The following is a 25,229-nucleotide window of genomic DNA, read 5'->3' as shown; positions in this document are numbered from 1 at the left end:
TTGTTTTCCATTTCAGAAATTGAACATGCAATGGTGGGAATGACTGGTGTGTTTTTGAGGTCATCTGCAAGTCAGTGGCAGATCTGAATGTAGCTCATGGATCTGTGTACTGAATTGCATTACCATCTAGAAGAGGTCTGCTGTGCAAACAGCAATGGGCTAGATTAACCTGATTAATGATCTGTTAATTAATACGTTAAATTAATATCCCTCAAAAGTAAAATACTGAGCCTGTGATGCTTGGGAGAACTAAGTGTAGTCACAGTTCTATCTAAATTTGTTTAGAGCCAGATGTTTCAGATGAGATACTACTTTAATTTGCTCTCAGTTGGAAAGCACTGATATGCCAGAAAATCTGTAATTTCTTGACTTTTTTTATGCTATTACATTGTTTGAAAGATTGGTTCCTTTGTAGTTGCCAAATTGAATTTACCAAAGTAACAGAAATTAATAGACGTTAATAAAAATATTTATTTTTGCTTGCTTTGTTGCATTTTACAGTATTTCATACGTAGTTTTTCTGTTTTCTTCCGCAGTGTTCTTTAATACATGAATTAGAGAGCATACTTACTATTAATTTTATGAAATATGTGTTTCAGTCAAGATAAAATAATGTTGAAAGTATTTCACAGCTTAAGCCTTAATTGGAAAAAAATGCAGAGCTTATATTTTTAAAATTGGTATGAAAAATAACTTTTATTTGTCTATGAACTTGATTCTGCTGGTTGATTATTTTGTGTGGTCTTAGCTACAGATTCTATTTTCATGTGTTTGGTTAGTATGTGGATTTTGTTTTGTTTGTGGCTTTTTTTTTTTTTTTTTTTTTTTTTAATAAAGAGTTTATAACCAAGAACAGAATTAGTGGAAACATGGATAAATATAATATGGAAAAGTAAACGTGATTTTTGGTAGGGGAAAGTGATCTTTTCAAGTCTGTTATTTTGGAAGGCTGTCACAAGCATTAAAGTATGTAATTCAAATATTTTTAGTAAATTGTGTTTAAGTATGTTTAAAAGCTGATACACTAGGTGGCAGTATTTATCTTTCTAACTTATTTTTTATTAATTTTTTTTTTTTAAGAAAGAGTGTTTATGGGTGCTCTCTTTTCTGATGCACTGTTTGATTTTATGCCTCTGTTTAATTCTCAATAGTCTTGACTTCTTGGGCCCTTCTCTTGCAAACCCTTGGACAATTACCTGACTTTACATGTATGAGTGGTTATCTAGAAGGAAGAAGTTGTCCAAGTTGTAAAATTAAGCATGAGTATGAATGTTTAAAAGATTATGACACTTAACATCAGCTTTAACATCTGTTTATAGTAGAAAACTGTGTGTTAGAAAAAGTTTGTGAGAAGGTGCTGAGAGAAGGGCCGAAAAGGGAAATGGATTTGGAGACAAGTACTCAAACATAAGGAAGGATGAAAGAAATGATCCTGTGTATCCTGTAAATACATACTGGGAAATGCAGAAGAAAGACACATATGAACAGAGGCAGTATATTAATAAGTTATAGAGTGGGAACAGAGAGATTAGGCATGGAGAGGAAAGGTATGTGGCAATTTAAATTTGTGTAAAGCAGTAGGAAAGTTAAAATTCAAAAATAGCCTTGCTGAAAATGGTCTTTTCATCTGTTTTCATGCATCTAATTTTAAGAAAGGAAAGCACTAATAAGACCACCTTTTACTAATTTACTTTACCTTACTTTACTATTTGTATAAAAATGGTTTAAACAATCAGGGTAGATTATTTAAGGAAAAAATTAAGGAAAAAAGAATCACAGGTGTTGGTTAGAAAGATCCATTTTCAACCATTTAATGATTTATTATTTCAGCTTTAGTAAGTTACATGGTGAATTGTGGAAATTGCCAAAAATGGGTAATTTAGTGATTGGCAAATTTACCAAAAATAGTAAAGAGACTCTGCTTGCTTATCTTAGCTTAATTATTTGAGAGCAGTATATGAGGGTGGTTAGGGTGTCACCTGATTCAGTACTACAAATTGCTTTCAACTGATGATCTTGTCAAGAATTTCTGAGTCTATGGAAAACACTGAGTTTGGGAGAAAATGTCCCAAATTGGAATTAACCCCCAGATTACTGAACTTTTAATGGACAGGAAGATGTGTAATACTTGTTTTGGAAATAGTAAAATATTGCCACACCAGAAATACCTTGGCGTTTCCAAAATGAAATGCACTGCCAGGTTGCTCTCCGCAGGGTCTGCCTGCGAGCTCAGGAGGTAAGGCAGCCAGCGCCCAGGCGTCCTGCCGCGCGGCCCTGCTGCCAGCGAGCAGTGGCTGAGCTTGGTCAGTCGGTACCGTTTCTGTAGTTCTCTGACGAGTTACAGTAGAGAAATGGACTGTGATCTTGCCTACCCTGGTAAGGTTTTGGACTTTTTGGCTCTGAAACAGCCCATCTGCCAATAAAGCTAAGTTTCTATAAATGATAGGACAGGAAAAGCTGAGCAGATATTCATCTGAGAAATGTTTATTTTCTGGTGAAATTGCTAAGTATTCCTATGTTGGCGAGTATTTCTTTCCAGTTTTGAATAATTGGTATTTTCAAACAAAAAAGTTGCGTGAAATTTCCGAACAGGTGTATGTGTACCTGTCTTGGGGTAAGAAAGGATTGTCCTGCTAAAAATGTAGATTAATTGGTAATATTCAAGAAGGTTGAAGTGGGTACAACTCAATTACTCAGTTGCAAACTTCCGCAGTTTGGAAGTGTTCTGATAGCAGAAATCTATTAGAATTTATTTTTCTATTCTCTTAGAACTTGGGAGAGAGATTTTTCAAATCCATTTCATTAACAGAGTTGATGCAGAAATGCGTAATCATTAGAAATGTAGCTACGTACTTAGTTTTTACAGCCCACAAATTGGAAATCTAGTTAAACCACGTAAATGTTGTGTGGAAAACAGAATGGGAGGAGGAGAGAGAACTTTGCTCTTACAGTTTTTTCTAGTTTTTTTCTTTAGTGTTTGCTTGCATTTATTAATAATGCTGTGTAGACAGAGGAAAGCTCTGAAATACTTGACCAATAAAACTGATATTTTTCAAAATTGTCAAGGTGCTTCTATAACTAGACAGGTAAGGTATAATAATTTAGGGTCTGATTTTTCAGTGTAAAAGCTTTCTGATACTCTGTCTGCATATGAAAATTTATAAAATAATCCTCAAAGAAATAACTTATCAGTCAGTGGAAAAAAAATGGTACTGTAAGGTACGAGTGTATACATGGAAATCTATGGTAAGTTAAATAGTGAACAGTAAATTCAAATCCACATATACCGTGCACAACTTCCACATGGGGAAGAAAAGTGAGATGGCTTAATCTTTTCCACATGACTTTTCAGTACTGAGATTGGCCAGTAAATTCCATTTAGGTCTTCTGTCTTGCTTTTGTTTAGCAGTGAAAAATGGCAAAAAGATTGCTCTTCCTCCTCCTGACATTTGTTTCAGAACAAACAAAGGGAATTTCACAATTTTTGACTGAGAAGCCATTCATATGATGCTTTCTGAATTCCAGTTTCCTCAGTATTTTTCATAAGAATGAGCATCTAAGTACCATATATGTGTGACAGAATCTTAGTCCAAATATCCAAGAAAGCAGATATAGGGAATGTGTTGTACTAGCTAGCTCTTTTCATCCTTCATTCAAAATAAAACAAACCTTTGTAAAAACTAAAAACACGTGGGTCGGATATCATGGCCTTTCAGGGGGCTTCTGAAGTCACAAAATATGGTGGGAATCCTGTGCTGTGAAAACAGAAAATGAGGTGATAACATGCATGGAAATGTTGCAGCGTTTGTGTGTTGGAACTTCCATATTTCCTATAATTTTTTTTAAGAATATTACTCATTTTCTTGAATAAACTGTTATAACTGAAGCAACTTTTGTTTCAGACTTCTGTATTTTGTTCACATGGTTAAAGATGTAAGGCTTTCTGTTTTCTAAATTAAATTTATTATCATTATTAGGTGATCCTTGGCAAATACACCTGGCTTTCTTATGATGATGTATACATTAAAGCTGTTAATTTTGGAAATGGCTTAGCAGTATTGGGTCAGCAACCAAAGACTAACATTGCTATCTTCTGTGAGACTAGAGCTGAGTGGATGATTACAGCACAGGCTTGCTTTATGTGCAACTACCAGCGTAAGTATGCACCTCTCTTAAAATTTTAATGTCTCTTTATTTTATAGCACAATCTGAAAATAAACCTTCTCCTTACTTCATTTTAAACACTAAGAAAAGCTCATATAAATTAAAATCAGGATATAGAACATTTAAAATGTCAAATTAAAAAATCGTTACTGCACAAGGTAGTGACTCTGCACTTTGTAGTGTTTTGTGGAAACGTGTATCTGTTTGCAGCTGGAGTATGGTTTCAGTAAATGTATCTTGCTCAATGAATTTGTAACAGAGAGCTTTACTTTCTCAGTACTCTCGCCTCAGTACAGATTCCCAGGTTTCTAAAAACAAACAAAAATCACATATAAATTCATTGATTCAGTTTAAGGAGTTGATGTCAAACCTTTATGTATGCCTTTAAGTTTTATTTTAACTGGATATTTTGTCAGTTCTTCAATTTTGATCTGAGTTAGAGTTTATCATGCTGTTATCCCCCTCCCAAAATGAAAAAGAATGAATAAGTCCTGAACTTACTTTAGAGAGCTCTTTCTAAAAAGAGTGTTGGTCAGTAAATCCTTCTCTGCGAAACCCTGAGCCATTCCTTAACTCAGACCTTAGGCTGGGCCTCATTTATTTATTTATTTATTTATTCATTCATCCCCCTCCACGGAGAAATCTGTTGGATCCTTTCCTCACCTTACTGCAGGGAATGTGTTCGTACGTCAGTCTCATTAATGCTCCTTAGTGTCTGGTTACCTACCCTACCCCCATCCCGAGACAAGGTTCGGTGGCACGCTGTGCTGTTATGTTCCTTATCTTCTTGCAGAGTAATCTAAAGGTCAGTGCCCTTAACAGCTGTTGGGCTCTTCTCTTCAGTGCCACACTTACCCTCTGTTTTTAACTTGTCTTCATTGAACTCTATCCCTTCCTTTAACCTTAGCCCTAGATGACAAGACCACACTGAAGACTTGGGAATCAAATTTTCTCCCTAAGAAAGTTAGGCATTACCATCCTCAACTTGTTCTAGAGTGTGCCTTCTAATATCAGGGGCACTGTCACTCCATTATTTGTAGTTTGCTAAATGTTAAGCGTGGCCCTCATTCTATTCCAAAGTTTATTAAAACTCAAATCTGCTTATTTTCTCATGGAGTGGCCCAATGGTTCCTATCCTAAAGGTACTTTGGCCATTTATTTCCAGTGGAACTTTATCACACTCCATTGCATCTCCTTTATTAAATCCTAATTTAACCTGAATGCTGGTTTAAGACTGCGTTCAAGGACAGGCTTGAGGAGTCCTAACTTCTACTTCTGAAACTCTAAGACTGCTCTCCTACATTTGGTTTGGGCGAGCTGTCTGTAATCAGTTTCACTGTCATTCACAGTGTCTAAATTGTCTTATGTTAGCTGGATCCTGAACCCTAGAAGTGGTCTGAGATGAGGTTCTCTGATATCTGCTAGAGTGATATTCCTCATTTTCTCATGGATTGACCATAAGAGAAGTGTCTTGTGCCCTTTTTTCTGATGACAGTCTTAGTCCCATTCTGTAACTTCCAGTTTACTTATCCTTTAGTCTTCTGCTGCTTTACTGCTGAGACCACTACCTGTTTTGAGGGAAAGCTAAGTATACTCGAGAAGGAGAACAAGCTTCCTTGGCAGTTGCAGAGTGTGTTGGAAATGCCTTTGAGGAGTGGCAGAATAGGACAGCCTGGCTGGAGCTGACCCTGCTTGGCTTCACTCCCCTTTGAAACAAGAGACAGGGGAACAGATGCAGAGCCAAGCCTCCTCCTTTCTCTGTATTTGAGTAATGTAGAAGGGCCTAACTGTGTCCAAGGTGCATCTCAACCATGGCGAGAGAGCCTGCTGTGTACTCTTACCTAGTCTGATCCTATGTACCAGGATATGCATAGGAGTCATAAGCCTAATTTTCTCCTTGAGAAACCTCTTGAGTGATGATCTCAACTTGCTGTAGGGGGATGTGTTTTCAAATGTCCATCTCATTGTCACTCCTTGATATCTAGTTCAGTTCTCTGTAAGGGCAGCCTGAGGAAATGGACTAACAGGAACCCGATGAAGTTCAGCAAAAGCAAATAGAAATTTCTGTATCTGGGCTGTGATAACCCCATGCACCAGTACAGGCTGGATAGAGAGCAGCTTTGCAGAAAAGGAGCTGGGGCTTTTGGTGGACAGAAAGTTAAACATGAGTCAGCAGTGCCCCCTTGCAGTGAAGAAGACCAACAGTGTCCTGGCCTGTAGTAGCAAGGTAGCTGTAGCAAGGTAGGTTCAGGGAAGTGATCTTTCCCCTCGTTGGGCACTGATGAGACCACATCTAGAGTACTGTGCCCAGTTTGGGTTTTCCCAGTACAAAATGGACATTGACATACTGGAGAGAGTCCAGTGGAGGGCTCCCAAGATGGTCAGGGGATTGGAAAACATGATGTATGTGTTTCTGGTAGGACAGGAGGTAACAGACTCAAGTTCAAACGCAGGAAAATCTGTTTAGGTATTAGGAAAACCTTTTTCTCTGTGAGGGTAATTAAATGCCAGAACCAAAGCCTAGAGTTGTTGTGGAGTTTCCATCCTTGGAGATACTCAGAGCTTGATGTGGCCCTGAGCAGCCTGCTCTAGTGACCTGCTTTGAGCCGGGGGGGGGGGGGGGGGGGGGGGTGGACTATATGACTTTCACAGGTGCTTTCCAACCTAAATTCGGTCATATTTTTGCCCTTTCTTCATTGAGCAACTGCTGCTAACTTTTCTCCTGGAATAGAGATCTGCACAAGCTGTTCTCAGAGGAGATGTCTGCCTTGGTTTGTAATTACAGTTCTCGCAATATATTGTGTCGGTTCCCTGTTACTGCTTTTGGGATCTATTAAATTCCTAGTGACCATCTCGGGAATAAAATACAAATGTTTGTGTCATTTGTTTTATCTTTGGAAGTAAGGGACATTTACAAATTCTAGGAGTATTTTGTAATTTGAAAACATCTGACATAGTGGATATCGTGTATAGAATGGTATGCATGTGTTTCTGGTTTTGTTGGATTGATGTTTCAAAATTCCCTTTCTGAGACGTGCTTCAGCACACTGTCTGACGTGATATTTAGTGTGTAAGCTGTATGTGATCTTACATGAACTTGGCTGACTTGTGTGTTGGCAGATGATGATACTATCATGCAGTATTCACGTAGTCATTTTGCAGATCGAATTACAAAATTCACTTGTTTTAGTAGTAATGTGGCAAAACATTGCTAAGTAACTTATTAGCTTCAGTTTTCAAATTTTGTGAGAGCAAACTGTTCTGATAGTGTTGTGATGTTATTTCAGAATGTGAAATGCATTATATTTTATGGTACATGTGCAAAATTTATGCCAACATAAGCTACTCATGCTTCCTATCTAGTCTTGGAGAGAATGCCTTTTGTACGTTAGTATTAACATGAGTAAAATCATTTTTAAATTAGGTATTGCTTGTGCAGATAACAAAGGGTTTGATGATTAGAAATACCTGCACGCTCTCCTTACATATTTGTACATTGTTTGAAGCTAAGTAAGCCTTGCAGGAGGTAGAAAGGGACTGCTGGTTAAAAAATAGAAAAAGAATGCTAACAAATACCTTTTTTTTTTTTTTTTTTTTTTTTAAGTATCTTTTCCTCAGCTGTGTGAAGCGCTCTTCACCAGTGTGAGCAGATAGAACACCTGAGTCTGTAACTAAATCATGAAATAAATAGGAAAGGGTGTGCATCCGCTGGTCAGTCATGCCCTCCCGAAGCTTCAGCAGAAGTGCTTTTGTCAGGATAGATTTCGCTGAAGCCTTTAAAAGTATGCTTTGCCTTTTCTTTTGGATATATGATGGAGGATGACATACTTGGTTTGAAATTTTAGTTGCAGAAGTAAATGGCAAAAATTCTATTTGTTTTTTGGGGGATAAGGCTTTGCTTTTGTATAATGAGGTGGCAGATTCAGCATTGTACAGATTTTTCTTTTTGTCAGACATTTCTTAGTAGTATTCCTAGCATAAATTCAAATACAAATTTTGAATTTATGTCTTATTTGTAATATTGCTTATGTAAAGACAAGCACAAAAAGAAACCCTTCTCAATATGACTCCAATAGAAAAGGGGAAAAAATTAAATACCTAAACCACTCTCAGATGTGTCTGAAAAAGGTTTTAGGTGTTAGTGTAGAGAAGAATTTCACAGACCAGAATGATTGCTCACTTTTCTTTCTCCATGGCATCAGTACACCATCTTAGAAATGGTATATCTCTCTATTTCTTTGGCTCTATCATGTAAGTATGAGTTGTTTTTTATGTATTTATTTTGTAGATGAGTAATTAATTATATAAATGGTTATTTGAGAGATTATACTTTTCTTTCCAGCTGATGTGGCGTCTCAGTTGTGCTTGTTGGCTTGGGGAAACTGAATTTCTGCTAGATGTTTATATAACAGGGGTCACAAAAGTAAGTAGGGAGAGCTCGTGGGAACTAGTAGAGGCACTCTTCTGGACTTTGCTCCCACCAAATTAAAGCAAACACTGTGCATGTGCATTTGCCCTGCAACAGTTCTGAACTATGATAGACTGTTTTAACAAGGAAAAAATAAGTAGAGGTCAACTATTTACTTTTCTGTGCAAGGAAACTGTCTGCTTTTGAGTTCTTCCTTAGTTTGCCAATACTGAGTTAGTAACTCTTTGAATTTCAAACTCTTTGAATTTCAAGTCTTAGACTGCAATGGAGTTTTCTCTTTCTCTGCAGTAAATGTACTGTAGTTAAATCTCTAAATTATAATAGGGTCTTTTGTTTTAATAATTGTCATGTTTAATTTTTCAGTGAACTATCTAGATTGAAGTACAAAAGAAATTCAGGTATCTCGTGACAAAACTTCTAGCATTGATGTTGTAATTTTTAATGATTGTGATAATTGATCTTATAACTTCTTTGAGATGTGAGCTATACTAAATTGCTATACTCTCATTTTGTAATATGTTTGGAAAATAGAAAATTAGCTTTGTTTTAAGAGCAATATCTCCCTTCCTTCCTGAACTGCCTCTTTTTCCCTTAATCTTCTCCTATGTATAACTCACTCTCTTTTCTCAAGCAATTCCCATAAGAATGGCAGAAAATGAAATTTGGTTTTAAAATGGTTAATATGATAGAATTATGGTTTAACACTGTTCCTAATGAGCTACTCTTAAAATACACAAAGCATTTAAGGAATTGACTGTTAGAGAAAACTTTTCTTTGCTTGTGATACTGTGTTCTCTCAGTGTTAGTTATATGTCTAATGGTTGTGGTGATTAAACCTTTATTAACTTGCTTTAAATAGATAAGGGAATATGATAGTTAAAGATTTATTACTGAGTGTGGGAATCAATCTGTTGATTACATGTATTACAATGTTTTAATAACTCCTTATGTGCAATTAGACTCACTGTCTAAACAGTGAGCAACAGAATATAGGAATTCTAAAAAGACAGATAGCTGCCTTTTTTTCCTGTGTACAAGAGGACTGTTAAACATTGTGAAGTATGCATTAAATTAAGATCAGATGCCTGCATTTAAAATGATAAAAGCCATGAAGATCAGAGAGTAGGTTTAGAAGAGAATTACACAGGAGTGGGTTTGATAATTCTAGTTAGAGCTTGACATATAGTAAACAGTCATATAGACGGTATTCGTTATTTATTACTTTTGTGAGCCATTGAAAAATTGCACTATTTTTAAGTCTGTGTAATGTACTTTTTTTTAAAGTAGGAAACTACTCCATCTTTATACTAATGTTGATGAACAGATTTTTGCTATTTTGATTCACATAAGTAGAATAGCATGAAGCCTTTCAAGTTTACAAAAAAAGTGTAAAATAGAGATTCAAGCTTTTCTTTTTCTCTTCTCTTTGTTTCAGTTGTTACTCTGTATGCTACTCTGGGAGGCCCAGCAATAGTACATGGATTAAATGAAACAGAGGTGACCACCATCATTACTAGTAAAGAATTGATGCAAACAAAATTGAAGGTCAGAAAAATGTTATTTATTTGTGAATCTTTCTCCAGTGTATCTGGTTCATTATTGTTAAAAGGTCTGTGTAGCTGTATGAAGCAATGACTAACTTTCTTGCCCTTTTATAGTGCAGATACTTCTTTTAAAACAAGATTTATATAATCTGTCTTCATGTACAGATAACGTAGTAGTTAAGTTTCGGTGGGATTTAGGCTCTGAATGACTTCTGAGAATAGGAGAATAGCTCTACTGAAGAGAAGCAATGCCACTTGGAACAACACCTTTACAAAAAGGTGTCATGGTTTCCGGGTGGTTTTAGTGGCGTAAAAGATTGACAGCTGAAGCAAATGGGAGGAACAGAAAACGCATAAACTGCATATGAATAGCTAAATATGATAATACTCCTGATTTATTGTTGGATGTCATCCCAACAGAAAATGACTCTCTAATCTGAAGACTAATCCTTGAATAGTTAGTGTTGTTTTCCAGTGTTGAGGAAACCTCAGTAAATATTTTCATTAAAGTAGTTTAAAGAAGATCTTCCTGTTTTATTTTTGGTATGGATGTTATACCTAGCATGTTAGTTAAAAAGAAAATACACCAGAATAGTCAAAAAACATGTTTAAAAAAAGTATTTTGTCTGACTAAACTTCTATTAAATAAGAATCAGAAATGTGATAACAGTAGTTAGGGCTTTCAATTTGCTGCCTTAAATAATTAGGATTCTGGGAGACTGACTGATGCACAAATTTAAGTCCCTGGTTTTAAACTCTAAAGTGCCGTAACAGGTCAGTGAAGTTGCTTGGCTGTTTTCAGAAGAACTTTTTGGACTCAGTTGTTTCTTTTCTTCAGAGGCTTTGATCTCTGAGAGTATGAATGGGTTAGAGTCAGCCAGTCTTTACTGCGTATTAGTTACTGCATGGAAACTGTCTGTGGTTATGCTATAGCCCTGAAGCACTTACTGTTCAGGTAACTTGCCCCTCTTTTGTTACTGCCAGGCCAGCAAGAATAGAAAGGAACTAGCGCATGGTAACTCTGTGGTCACTTGTTCATCTGGCAAAGCTCTGAGTGCAGGGTCCCCACTGTATTCCAAGACCGTACTGCCCCAGAAGAACATGCAAGCAGAGCAGTGAATCTGCATGAACTTCATCTTACTATATTTTGTAGGAACAAGACCTTTCACATAGAGGAATACAGTTGTTTAACTAAAAACTATGCATTACTGCATTTTTGAATGAGAATTCCCCAAACATTATTTATTCTTTTAAGTTACCAGAATGTCACTGGATATGTTACAAGCTAAAATAAATGTGCTTTGTGAGAGAATGAACTTCCTCTGCCGGAGGTGATAATTATCTTTCACTTGAGTGTTCATAGTTGTTTTAGAACTCACATTTTGCTTGTAATGCTTAACTGCTGCTTGAACAATCACTTTCTGTGTTCTGTTAGCTGCTGCATATTTTAAATAGTCCAGTAATCAAGAAACAACATAGGAATTACTGTGAGCTCAATGTTGCCCGTGAGGTTTTTTGTCAGTGTTCTATGAAAGTGGAAAGGCAATTATCTCTACAGATCTTTCCTGTTGTATTTGTGGGCATTTCTTGAAGTAAGCCTCAGATTAGTAAATATTTTGAAAAAACTTTTGGACTTCTAGGTGGAAAGTTCAATTAGTCCTGCAAATCTAAGGGCAGAAAGTTTCAAACTTTGCAATTGTCTGAGCTAGACAAGGTTATCCTCCAGTATTTTAAATCCTCTGATATTTTAAGTCAATGTTTTTCATTGTATACAGTAGAGAGTTTTTTTCCTTGTTGGCACGGACCTCACATTTGCTTTCTGAACAAATGTTCATTTCCACAGGAAATCGTTTCTCAAGTTCCACGACTGCGGCATATTATTACAGTGGATGGCAAACCAACAACATGGTCAGAGTTTCCCAAGGGTGTCATTGTTCACACTATGGCCTCTGTGCAAGCTATGGGGGCCAAAGCAGACACTGGTAGGTAATCTTTGCTTTCTATGTGGATCATCTAAACTGTTGTCCTACTTTGACCCTGTTGAGTAAACTTGGGGAAATTGCAGGTCTCAGGAAATTATGCAACGATTAGCCTTTTCTGATCTGCTTTATCTTTAATTAAAAAAACCAATAACAACAAACTTTTTCAGTAAAGTAGAGTCAAATCCTTTTAATGAAAACTGTCTTCTATATAAACAAATTTCATGTAGGTTGAAGAATAATTTTTAGGATAATCTTTGGGCTAGGATAGGAATTTAGAATGTATTTGTATAATCAGATTTATTAAAAACGGGTTATTCGGAACACACGGAGAAAAGTAACTCCACATTTTATGGCAAATGACATGAGTGATTTGCAACTGTTAAATTTTGTTAAATTCACAAATAAAATGTAAAATAGCTATTTAAATCTAGATAGATTCAGAACTCAATCCCTTTTATTGCATTTCTGAAAACATCAAATTACTATGTAAATTTCTGGAATTCTGTTTTCGATTGATCTAACTTTTTAGAATTAGAAATCAGTATTTCAAAGACTTCTAATTAACTCGTAACAAATTTTCTTGGCTCTAAAGAGTTGCTAAATTTAGTATTTTAAGATTTTGTTATATTCAGTGGTTGCTTTCTTCTGTTCTTGTTCTGTGTTTTCAGAATCTGTTAATTGCTGAAGGCATATAAATGTTGGATGGAGTTCTGTTGTAGAAGCAGGGTGGGTGGTTAATCCATCTGTTGATTTTTCAGGGAAATGGCAGGTTTGTTCCCAGCATGGTGGGCTCTCAAACTCTCAGCTTCTTTAAAAGATTGTCTTCCCTTTTTGATGTGCCAGTTCTATGTACTACTAAAACTGTTTCAGGCAACGTTCACAGAATAAATTATGCTATAATTTGAGTGGCTCAGGCTTTGTTAATCCAAGTGCTATGTAAAATGAGATATAATCCTCCTTTAATCTTTTAAATATCGCATACTGTAAACTGTAATAAAGGAACATTACATTTGTCAAGTCGTCCATTCAGAAATTATGAAATACTGCAGTTAAAATTGCTTATGGTCAAGCACGTTCAATTAGCATTATATTAAGTAAATGTGCTCCTTTTATACTTCTTTCCTCTGTGTCATTTATTGTACGGAATGGACAGGGTTCAGTGAGTGGGAACTATTAAATGTGTTTTCACTGTTCTCATTTAATGTGTATGTTATGCCAGAAGTATTGCACATGATGTATGTTCAGAGGAGAGTTTGCATAATTGTTCTTTTATTTTCTTGCTCTTAGTTTAGGAATTAAGAAAAACACTTTATAGATTTTTTTACTTTATGCACTTAAATGCTTTAATCCTATTAAAGCTATTGAACTTTATTTAAGTACTTACAGAATTTGGACCTCACGTCAGCTCAGTAGTGCCTTGCTGTGTGTGCTATGAATGAGGCAGTGTGTTGCCACTCTGCTGGGAAAGCTCATGACAAAGTAGCTTTGTAAATGAGGATTTACATTGCGGTAGCTAGAATTAGTGCAACATACCTTAAAAACATGAAGCCCAGTGGTATTTTGGAGGAGAAGTTAAAGCTCTGTCCGTTTTTCCTCTCCTCTGCAGGAACACAGGAAGCATACTAGTCTACAGAGACAGCAATTTTTCTATTCAAGTCACTCAAAGTATAGCTAATACAAAGAAGTGCTCACTCTCTGTGAAGGCACATAAGCTCGACCACAATCTTTTTAACTGAAAGCGAAATGTAATAGTGACAGTTATGTAGTTATGTATCAGAACAATTGCTATAATGTATTAGTATTGAAGATCTTCCAATCTGATAGGTTTTCCACACATTATACATTCTCTTTTTCAATAAAAATTATTGGAAATTACAGGAAACAAACAGCAAGCAAGGCCTGTACCCTCAGATATTGCGGTAATCATGTACACAAGTGGATCCACAGGAGTTCCCAAAGGAGTTATGATCTCCCATTGCAACATAATTGCTGGTATAACTGGAATGGCTGAAAGGATTCCTAATCTGGGGTATGTACCAACAATGCTTTCCTGTACTTGGATGTAATTTTAGATTATCTGTTCTATACTGCTTTGTCTGTGACACACCATACTACTGCACATTGTCTGAGCATCTTCCAGTACTGCATTAAATGACATGATTATTTCATGTGCTGGTTGTTCTCTCGTCTTCTGTATTTGGGGAAGACGGTATGCTGTGGAGTGCCTTGTGTTGGCTGAGCTTGCTAAGAAAAGACGCAGTTACACCCACACCCACACCACCTAGCAACCCTCATTACATGGAGCAGTAAGTGATGAGATTTTTGATGTTCTTGGTTTGGTTTACATTCTTAGATTGTCACTTGAGGAAAACAAGTCATCCTCGTAGACAAGCTTTGCCTGGTTAGGTGGCTCCTGTGTGCCAGAAATGCAAGCTGTTTATCTGAAGCACTCTTACTACTAGCTCTTCCACATTTTTCTAAGGAATTACTGTAGATTACTTACTTGCTTGTCCGTATAGTAATTTTAGCTTTCAATTGAAAATATGACATTGCTAAGAGAGAACTTAAAGTCAAATGGCAGTATTCTGAACAGAGTAACTGAGATGAATCTTTTAAAATGTGATACTAAAGCCTGTGAGACCACTTTGCACAGAGGGGTTGCAAACTACCCTAAGCAGTACTTCCTTTCATTAATGTTAAATTATATTTTTTTCCTGTTTGGTGCAGTATTTAATCTTGTCCACAGAGTTACCTTTGCAAGCATAAAATACTGTTAATTGTTTTGGGATGAAGAAATGTCACGCTTTGTTCACTTTCCTTAACCTTGCAATGGGTAATACACAACTTCTGAATCAAAAACCAGTATTTGAAATGTGTCCTTAAGTTCAAAAGCATTCTTTCACTTTTTCCAGTTCTTCAGTAAGCTCTGTGTAAATTCAGCATACTGACTTTTCTGAGGACTCTAATAGTACAGCATAAACCTATCTTTTAACGATTCTTCACAGGGAAAAAGACATCTATATTGGCTATTTGCCCCTTGCCCATGTTCTGGAGCTGAGTGCTGAACTTGTCTGTCTGTCTCATGGATGCCGCATTGGCTACTCATCACCTCAGACGTTAGCTGACCAGGTATGTTGTTGATGTATGTCAAGTCCATATAGTAAAATATTAGTCATGTTAGATCTAATAATATTTTTTTTCAAATGTTACAGCAAATTCCTTTTTTACAACTTATGAAATAGGATTTTGGTGGTTATAGCTACTATTCTGGACTAGTTTTAACTGCTAAAAGATAATATAAATACAAATGATAATTTGCAAGATGTACTATATAGTTTTGTTTCACACATTAAAAATCTTGGATATGTCCTCCAGTTAACTTATTCTTCACTTTAGTCCTCTAAAATAAAGAAAGGAAGCAAAGGTGATGTTACTACACTTAAACCAACACTAATGGCCGCTGTCCCGGTAAGTGACTGAAAGATGAATCACTTTTAAAATAATTCATAATTCAAATTTTTAACAACAAAATTAATGCAATTATTCTTGAAAATAAAAAGGTAGAACCTTGAATGTTAAGCTAGCTTAACAGTATTTTCTGTATTTATATATATGTTGGGATAAATACCATATGAATGTCAAAATTTGAAAAAATTTAAATAGTTATGGGTTTAGATTGACACTTTTAATTAGTTACATGTTCATGACAGTAAACACTGTGTGTGTATATATGTATATGTGTGTACACACACACGTACACACATAGGTTAAATGCAGCCATCATGTGATGAAGGTGGCCCTTGGCATAGACTTTACTTTTTTGATGATTTAAAGAGCAGGAGAGACAACCTTATTAGGCCTTTTGTGGGAAGAGAAAATATTCTTTACACCTCATAGCATTTTAAAGACAGTAGTTGCCTATTTAGCAGTGTGCTTGGTTCACAATAATTTCAGTGGAGTGCAAAGTGCTACTCAAGAGATAAATGGACTCCCACTTGCATAGTACTTCATAGAATAAAGATAGTTGGCAGCAGGCAGATTAAGGTTGAGCAGTGCTCCTACTCAGATGTTTGCTTTCCTCAATTTCCCTAAAGATCTTGCTGTCCTTTAGCAATGGACTAAGCAGCAACTGGGAGTGATTTCTCATTTGAAATATACTAGAATTTGTAGGTCATGTTCTCTTTGAGTTGTATTGAATTTAAGATTGCTGATACTTTGAGTTAAAGTTAATCTTTTTATGTAACTAGGAAATTATGGATCGGATCTACAAAAATGTCATGAATAAAGTGAATGAAATGACTAGTTTCCAGCGGAATCTATTTATATTGGCCTACAATTACAAAATGGAACAGATTTCCAAAGGCTACACTACCCCACTGTGTGATAGGTAATTTTAAGTTTATTTTTTAATGGCACCAAAAAATATACTCATCTAAGCCTTACCACATGATCAAAATCTGATTTTTTGTGTGTGTGTGTGTGTGTGTGTGTGTGTGTGTGTTTTTTGTTTCTATGTTTAGACTTTGAATCAGACACTAAGAAATCTGAATGAGGTATAAAAGAAATAGTTTTTTTAATCATATTTACTGATATGATTTATCAGTATCATTTATTTAACTTGTAGCTGATTGGAGATTTATTTTCATTGTATTATTTCCATCTAGACCTTAATAATGGTTTTATACATTCTGTGGGCAAGATGGAAAATGTATTCCTATAGATATGTGTAGATTTCATGTTTTCACAGAAGTGAGACTAGAAGATACTATAATTACAAAACTTCTATAGTTTATTTCAAATATATTTGAGGGGAAAATCATTAACTTCATTGTCTTAGTAAATATATCTTCTCAAGACATTTACATATCTTCAAATTAAAATGTGGAAGTGAACTTAGAAGTCTGTGCCTGTGTTTTCGAAAACTTCCAGGTTTTCCTTGAATGTCATAAAATTTATCTGAAGTTGGTGAAAACTTTCAGTTCAAATATGAAATTAGCTAGTCCCCTTGTTTTGTTTTTAAGCAACAAATATATCCTCTTCTCTTTGTATTTTAGCCTTATTTTCCGGAAAGTACGAATGCTGCTAGGTGGAAAAATTCGTATCCTGCTTTGTGGAGGAGCTCCACTCTCTGCAGCAACTCAACGATTTATGAACATTTGTTTCTGTTGCCCTGTAGGACAGGGGTATGGACTAACTGAGTCAGCTGGAGCTGGAACAATTACTGATGGTTGGTGCTGATGCATCCTACTGAGTGCTGTGATCCGTACTGAGTGCTCTGCTTGTATAATCTTTGTTTATTCCTTTTGTTTGTCACCAAAATAATTGGGAAATCCTGGGAAGTACTTGTAACCATAAACTTATAAAACTGTGGGAGGGCTAATTCTGACACATTGTGCTAGATTTGGTGATCTACGTATAAGACAAATGTTCTCATTTGAGACAGAGAAACTTGTAATAGTATGAATGGGATTTTGACATTATTGCGCTTACCAGTTCAACTGAAAAAAAAAGTTTCTAATTTTGATGAGTATATTTGATAATACTTTAGTATATACTTTAGGAAAATGAGACACATTTTCCTTCATCTATAGTGGAATGGAGAACCCTTACCTTTAGAGAAGAATTCTTCTCCCCACCACTTCTTGTTTTATAGTATAAATAAAAGCAGCTTCTGTTTACAATTGAGGATCTCTCTTTTTCTGCCCTTCTGTGATGTGCAGGGAGTCTCAGAGTGACGTCCTTCACTGGTTCAGTAGCATCAGTTAAAACTGGTCATAATGAAACACAGCGCAGAGTACTGAAGCTCCAGGCTTAAAAAAAAAAAAAATTAACCACTGATTTTAAGGATTAACTAATTCAGTTCTGTTCTTAAAGTCTAGCCCCACTCATTTTTGGAGCATATAAGCTGAATTTTTTTAGAACCCCAGAGTTGTGATCACTTGGAGGCATTTTCATTATTGTTTGGATAAGGGGAAACTTAAAGCAGACAATTTTTGTATGTTTCTCTTGGTAAGATGGAATTATTTTACTTAGAACAGTTAAGTGTTTCCTTTTTTATTTTTTCTGTTCTCCATGCTAAGTAATATTAAAATATAGGACTGAGACATCGGAAAGTGAACCAAAATACAGAATCACTGTATTGTTATGAAGTATTGCTGGTTACCATTTCCTTCAGAAAGAATCAAGCAAAAACTATTTAAAGTTGTCATGCTACCTCTGCAGTGTGATCCGTGTAGACAGCTTATTGTCAAAGTGACTTTGGCTATTTTGGTACGACTGGAGGTATCCGTAGATACAGCAGTCTAACTTCACAAGATAGGGACTTAATCTGCATTATTTTGATATATACATTGGTCGTTCTGAAAGTTCTGTTGTAAGAATTAAACTAAAGAAATAAATAGTTAATTTTTGCTAGATGAAATGCATGACAATAAAGATTTTTCTAATCAGTTCTGGTGAAGTTTTTTATGAAAAATGCTTTTATTCTTGAATTCTAGTTTGGGACTACACTACAGGGAGAGTAGGAGCACCTTTGGTCTGCTGTGAAATCAAACTAGTGAACTGGGAAGAAGGTGAGAATTTCTGTACGCAATTAAATTTTAGTGCATTTGCAAGAACTTTATAGAGCTGTTTCTTTATTGGGCTTTGCTCTGTTCATGGCTTTCCAACATGTAAATTAAAATTGCTGCTTGCGATGTTAACTTGTGATGCATCTCAGGCGCAGGAGGCAACAGCTAGCTGATATTAAGGTAGGTGGAGGATTTACTTCAGGAAGCTGAAGACCTCTATTATTTGTTGAAAAGGAAGTAGCTAGGTTGTCTAGATAACTTCAGATCTGAAGACAGAAAGCTGATACATGCACTTTGGGAGGAGGTAATAAAAAGATGATGGGGTTAGTCCAACTCGACTTTGTTGTTCCACAAGAGAATAAGGTTATTCTGCTGTGTTTCAGTAGTACTAATTAAAAGACTATTTTTTTTTTACCTCCTTATTTTACCTATGTAGGTTTGATTTTTGAGGGGAAAAATAAAATCAATTCCTCAGTTATTTTTAAACTTGCAAATATTTAGGCAGAAGTTATCAACACGTGAATGGCATTATGAATAGGTTGTATTATGACTCTTTTGCTATATTATTTCTTTCAAGTCACATTGTAATGGTTATATGCACATTGTGTACATGTAAACAGCATCCTCCCCATTCTGATCCAGATTAACATTCTTGTAGGAGGGGGTATGATGACTTCTGTGTCGTGTCTTGGAGGTGCTCGATTTAGGAGACTTCAACTTCAGTGTGTGTATGTTGCCTCCCATTGCCATTAAGAAGTTTCAAAATAATCTTCGTAGTATTATTAAGAATCAAATAAATAAAGCAGTGGCCTATGGAATGGAAGCTTATTGGATTTTCTATAAAATGTTTAATTCGGTTTCAGGGTTCTTTAGATAATTCCTTCTTGCTGTAGGCTTTCATGTATTGGAAAGTAGAACTGCGTAATACTTAGACGAGTTTAGGGGCTAATGCAAAACTTTAGAATTGTTTTTTTCCTAAAAATATGAAGTAAAACTGTCTTTTTTCATTCAAGCTGTATGACACCAATACAGCATGTTAATCTCGGAAGAAAGATTGCACAGATGTTGCATTTGACGTGTTTGTGTGTGTGTGTGTGTGTGTGTGTGAGAGAGAGAGAGAGGGAGAGAAATTCACTATTAATAAACACACATGTTAAATCTCTGTTTATATGCCAAAAAGGATTGGACTTGTCTTTACTCTTACTGAACTATTTATGTAGTGTTTTCAAGTGGTATCTTTGACAAAGGACTTACTAAAGTGGTTTATTTTTATATTTAAATAATACAAATAACAGGGATTCTGGCTTTGGAATATATTTTTAGTTCTTATTAACTTAATAAAAACTGTATTTTTAGGTGGGTATTACAACACTGATAAACCATATCCTAGAGGTGAGATTCTTATTGGAGGGCAAAATGTGACTGCGGGCTACTACAAAAATGAAGGACGAACCAGAAAAGACTTCATTGTTGATGAGAATGGACAGAGGTGGCTCCATACTGGAGACATTGGAGAGTTTCAACAGGATGGATGTCTAAAAATCATTGGTGAGTTATGGCAAATCTAGGTAAATACATATATGCGTGTGTGGGTATATGTGTGTGTTTATTTTATGTATTTTAAAATGTACACATGCACGTATTCCTGAGCTGCTAGTGTTAGTAACTGCAGATCTGCGTATCTTGGCATGCGGTCAAAAGCTCTACCATATATCTTCCCAAGGAAATTCTGATATCTTAACAATGTAACCTCAGTTGTCTGTTTTTCAAAGTTGTTTTTTAAAATAATTTCTTTAATTGCTTTCTTTTAAGACAGTCTTAACATTGACTCAGCTGTGATGGTGAGACTGAGTAATAGTTAAGAAAGGTAGGCTGACGAGCTAGATTAGCTGTTTGATTTTATAATTTGTAGTAGGAGCCTGTGTTAAGCTTCTAATACTTTGACACCTGTAGGCACAAAAATAGGTATCCTAATAACAACCACGTGCCTTTCTTGAAGTCAGTGGATGATTCAGGGTGCTCATTAGTCTTGAAAATAGGTCTGCAACTGGAATTCTTAGTACTAAGCATATCTGTTTTATTTTATGGGCCAGATCTTAGGTCCCATTGCAGCTGCCTTGTGCTGACAGATAAGACAAAACTACCTTGCCTGGTTGCACAAAGAAGCATACAGGTGTTAGAGCCAAGGGAAAGGTGGTCCGGCTGCCATCACAGCTGGGTGGATAAGGCCCTGTGGTCCTGTTTGTACACAGCCCCAAAAAAGCAATAAGCTTAAGTAATTCAGACTTAATTTTCAAATCTGACTGTTGTTTCAAATAACAGATGGACAGTTGCTCTTTAAATAGGGTTTTAACATAAGAATAAATAATAAAATGTCACCAGATGCTGTTTCCTGCCTTAAGTATCTGAACCAAACAGCACAAAATATATGTTTCTAGCTGAACACTGGCTTTTACGTAATCCTAGCTGTGTTCCATTGATGTGCTAGTGCTATCATATAGAAGGTGCTGTTTTAAAGGTAGAAAATACATATAATTAAAACGTGGATCATATTTAGGTAAGGGACAGATCAGTTTTGGAATTTGATATTAAATGTGCTTGGTATGTTCACCAAACATGGGTCAGCTTACATTTTGGCAGTTATACATACATTTCAGAAAAGGATGAAGTCAATGTCTCTAACTTTTCTGTTCTATAATTAACATATAAACCTTTTTTGTCAATAGATCGTAAAAAAGACCTTGTAAAACTCCAGGCAGGAGAATATGTTTCTCTTGGCAAAGTAGAAGCAGCTTTGAAGAATATTCCACTGGTAGATAATATTTGTGCATATGCAAGCAGGTAAGAGGCAGCTCATGTTTTGATATCGCTGTATTCTTTTGTCTGTCCTACTGAAGCCATAAACAAAATATTGTGCCACTCAATGTGGGATATTTTTTTTACCAGTTGAAAAGTTATTTTATTTATAATACGATGAAATAACTTTTTCTATCAAAAGTAAAGCAACTGGAATCTGGTTTTATTTTTCCCTTTCCAACTTTTCCTTCATTCTTTGGAAAATACTCAGAATGAGTCTCTTTTGTTCCCTTTTTCCCAATCTGAAAAACATTTGATCTTTGTTTGTGTTCATCAGAGACATCCCTCGAGCACTTCAGAAGTGGTATTAGCTTTGGAAGTGCTAGCACACCTTGTTCCTTGCCATTTTTAGCTGTGATCTGTTCTTCCGAGGGAGTACTTCTGTACATTCGAGGAAGGGAAAAAAACAAAAACAAAATTTCCAACAGCCCAGAAGCTGGATTTTGTATTAAAAGTATTTTTCTTTCCTAGTCCCTGCAGAACACCAGCAGAAGCATTGAAGCTTGAGATAAAACACTATGTAAATACTATGCGAACACACAATTAATAAACAACCATCAAATGTCCTTACAGTTTCCTGAGTATACTACCGTATTAGGCGTACGAGGGCTCAAACATGTCTTAAGTTTTTATTTCTAGAATTTCCCACCTTATATATGCTATACATAAGATAGACATAACAATAGTCTAATGTATAAATATATTTCAGATGTTCTTGGTTTCTTGCTGTCAGTACAATGTTTGGAAAGCCATTTTGTAGCTTCTGAATGATCAGAAATATTCTGATTCATAGTGTGGCCAAAAACTCGCCCACTTCATAACTTTGAAGAAGGCCAGGAGTAGTAATAGGTAGAAAATTAACTTTTTGTTCACCTGGTTTTCTGTGTTTTATCTTAATTGTCAGTAGTCACTATGCAAGTATAAAGTTTTGATGGTTTCCGAAGATGCACTGGACATTCTGCTGCTGGGAATACTTTCATTATATTTGTTTTTATTTGTGGTTTTGGCCCTTTGGGTGAGAGTCATGTCTCCTTGTGTCTGAAGTTACATACCTGTTCTGAGTACCGTATATAGTCAGTGGAGAGAGAGGTTATTCCAGATGGTGATTTCTGCTGTTCTAGGATTAAAATTCTGGTTGTACTACCAAGTTCTGTTAATTTTGCTAGATCAACAAAACATTTACAGTGTACTAGAAACATACTTATACTTTTTGCTAATAGTAGCTTCTTTATTGACCTCTTTTTTTTTTCTTCACTGTGTCATATGATCAGTGCAGCAGAAATGTACTGCCATTATTTTTTGATATACTTCTCAACATAACTTGGAGAAAGAATTTGGCTCTTCAAGAGCTGGGCATGAACGTAGAGTGAGTAAGCAAGAGAATTCAGCTCTGGTAATGACTTTACTCTGCAGAATAACTTTTTAAATATTCTTCTTTGAGAATTACATTTGCCTTTAACATTTACAAAGGCTTTAAATATATATTTATACACACACTATATATATATATACATATAAATAAAAAAAAGTTTTATTATAGTACTTGGACAGTCAACTCCACATATTTGAAGTATGTGCCCATTTAGAGCTTGAAAAGGTAAAATAAGCTACTTCTTACTGATTGCAAAGCTCCTTCTCAATAACTAAGATAATGAATTTGTGGCCTAATCTGGTTCCACATTGCTGTAAATATCCCCCCTAACTTGCACAGTATCTAGTATGCTGAGTGTCTGAAGAAATGGAGGGAGGAAAGAGTCTTCTGATTCATCTTCCAGTAGAAATTAGGACAAATAGCTGTTCTTCATTGTGAAAACTTTTTAAGGGCTATATTTATTCTTGGACTTATCCTGCCTTTACAATGAACTATAACTGTATAGGATATTTTTTCTCCAGTATGTGATCAAAAGATGTAGAAGGGGGACTCAGCAGAGCACTATTCTTCCTATGTATACAGCTGGGTGTATACACAGTGCCCTGGCCAAGTTTGTCCTGTTGTCTCAGAACTGTAATGGTATTACTCCAGTATTCAGAAAGACTTCTTACAGACTAAAATTCACTCATCAGACAGGTACTTGACTCTGATAGTCCATGTCTCAAGTATTATTTAAAAATAGGAAAACCTATGAGCAGTTTTTAAAAGAGTTCAAGTACATTAATGGTTGTTTCTCTGCTGTTGCTTTATTTCTTCTTAATACTTTCGTGTGTATAATGTGGTAAAAGTAACTGTGTAATACAGATGCTCTGAATGATTGTCCATATGCACATTTCATTGTGGGTATATATTCACCTTAGCAATGTGACCTCAGAGACTTTTGGTTAGCAGTGCCTATGACCTGTCTTGTATCCTGTCTCTCCTTATACTTTGCCTGAGTGAATCCCTCATACAGGAGGAGTACTTCATTTGTAGTTGTTAGGTGTTTTACCTCCCACAAACAAAAGGACAAGGAGGGCAGACTGCTCTTTTACTAAGGGGTTAAATCTGTGACTTGACCTTAATCTTGGGGTGCAAAGCTCCGCTGAACGTGGAAGCAGGAAAGCAAAAGTGTTTGTGCAATATCACTGCTTCAGAAATTATATTCATTGACTGCTTCAGACAAAACACTCAGTGAGATAAAGAATAAAATGCTTGCTGAAAAGGATTCATAATAAGATTTCTCTCAGAAGAGGATCCCACAACTTTATCAGTATTCCCCCTATCCAAGACACGCTCACACGATATCAAGCATCACCTCAGGAAACTGAGTTTTGTTACTTCAGGAATGAGCAAACATAGGGCAAAAACCAAGGAAGTTTGAAGGAGGAAGCTCATGAAGAGTTGATAAGGACCAGACTTTACAGAATAGAAATGATGATACCAACATGCAGTGCCACCATAGATGTCTCTTATGTTAGGTCTGAGGGCCATACTTAGGTAGGATCCCAGGAACAGTAAGGGAGGGTTGTCTAGTGGTTGTCTCGTGTAGGAGAAGCTTTCTGGCAAAATCTCTTAGTATGGAGGGGATAACTAAGAATCCATAACTGTGAAGATTGCTTCCTTCATGATATTGTTAAGACTTTCAAGGATGAAGAAGCTAGAAAGTTAGTAAGATCTGCAGCAGCAACAGCAGTAGAGATAGTTTAGAGTCGTTTTTGTTCTTGACACAGGTTAGTCAGGAACAGACATGCTCTGGAGGTAAATATATGGCTGCAGAGGTGGTGATACCAAGACTTCTTAGGTGTCAGGATACTAACGCAAGAAGTGTGGAGCAGGAAGAGAGTCTGGGTGCTTTAATATACATCCAAGAAAGATATACGGAGTAGACCTGAGGCCAAGTTACAAGGGCTCAGTTCAGAATATAGCATGAGTGTGTAGAAAAATCAGAGAAGCAAAGACAGAAGATGAGATGCAAGTAGTAAGCAATTCTAAGGCTAGTATGAAGTCTTTCTGTAAGTGCACTCATAGTAAGAGGAAGGCCAGGAAAGGTTTGGAGTTAGCCAAGGGGCCAAGTTTGTCAACAGGTGATGTGAAGGAAGCCTGTATTTGTAACGGGCTTTTGTGCAATCTTCATCAAAAAGATGCCGTCGGATGGCCATTACAATTGATACAGATGACAAGAAAATTTCAGTGTAGAGTAACCTAGAGAGTATTTGGAGTTAGTATTTTAAAATTATATTGGAAACATTAAAGAATAAGCTAAAGTAATCT

The 25,229-nt window shown here is 36.0% G+C and overlaps 1 protein-coding gene across 3 annotated transcripts in view; it reads left to right on the top strand.

Annotated features, from left to right (window-relative positions):
• Nucleotides 1-25,229, top strand: part of ACSL3 (acyl-CoA synthetase long chain family member 3) — a 57,511-nt gene that overhangs the window by 23,747 nt on the left and 8,535 nt on the right. For all 3 annotated transcript variants that reach the window (XR_010390515.1, XM_064516924.1, XM_064516923.1), the window contains 11 exons: nt 3,978-4,155; nt 10,029-10,138; nt 11,981-12,119; nt 13,998-14,148; nt 15,125-15,248; nt 15,516-15,587; nt 16,367-16,506; nt 17,174-17,346; nt 18,617-18,691; nt 20,045-20,236; nt 21,415-21,529. Coding sequence is in view for 2 of the 3 variants with exons in the window: in XM_064516924.1 (XP_064372994.1) it covers nt 3,978-4,155; nt 10,029-10,138; nt 11,981-12,119; nt 13,998-14,148; nt 15,125-15,248; nt 15,516-15,587; nt 16,367-16,506; nt 17,174-17,346; nt 18,617-18,691; nt 20,045-20,236; nt 21,415-21,529 (1,469 nt within the window). In the remaining variant the exon portion in view is untranslated. The remainder of the gene's footprint in view (nt 1-3,977; nt 4,156-10,028; nt 10,139-11,980; nt 12,120-13,997; nt 14,149-15,124; nt 15,249-15,515; nt 15,588-16,366; nt 16,507-17,173; nt 17,347-18,616; nt 18,692-20,044; nt 20,237-21,414; nt 21,530-25,229) is intronic.

This window comes from Dromaius novaehollandiae, chromosome 9, assembly GCF_036370855.1.
Source record: "Dromaius novaehollandiae isolate bDroNov1 chromosome 9, bDroNov1.hap1, whole genome shotgun sequence".
NCBI classification, from domain to species: domain Eukaryota; kingdom Metazoa; phylum Chordata; class Aves; order Casuariiformes; family Dromaiidae; genus Dromaius; species Dromaius novaehollandiae.
This window is presented reverse-complemented; position numbering and strand designations above follow the sequence as displayed.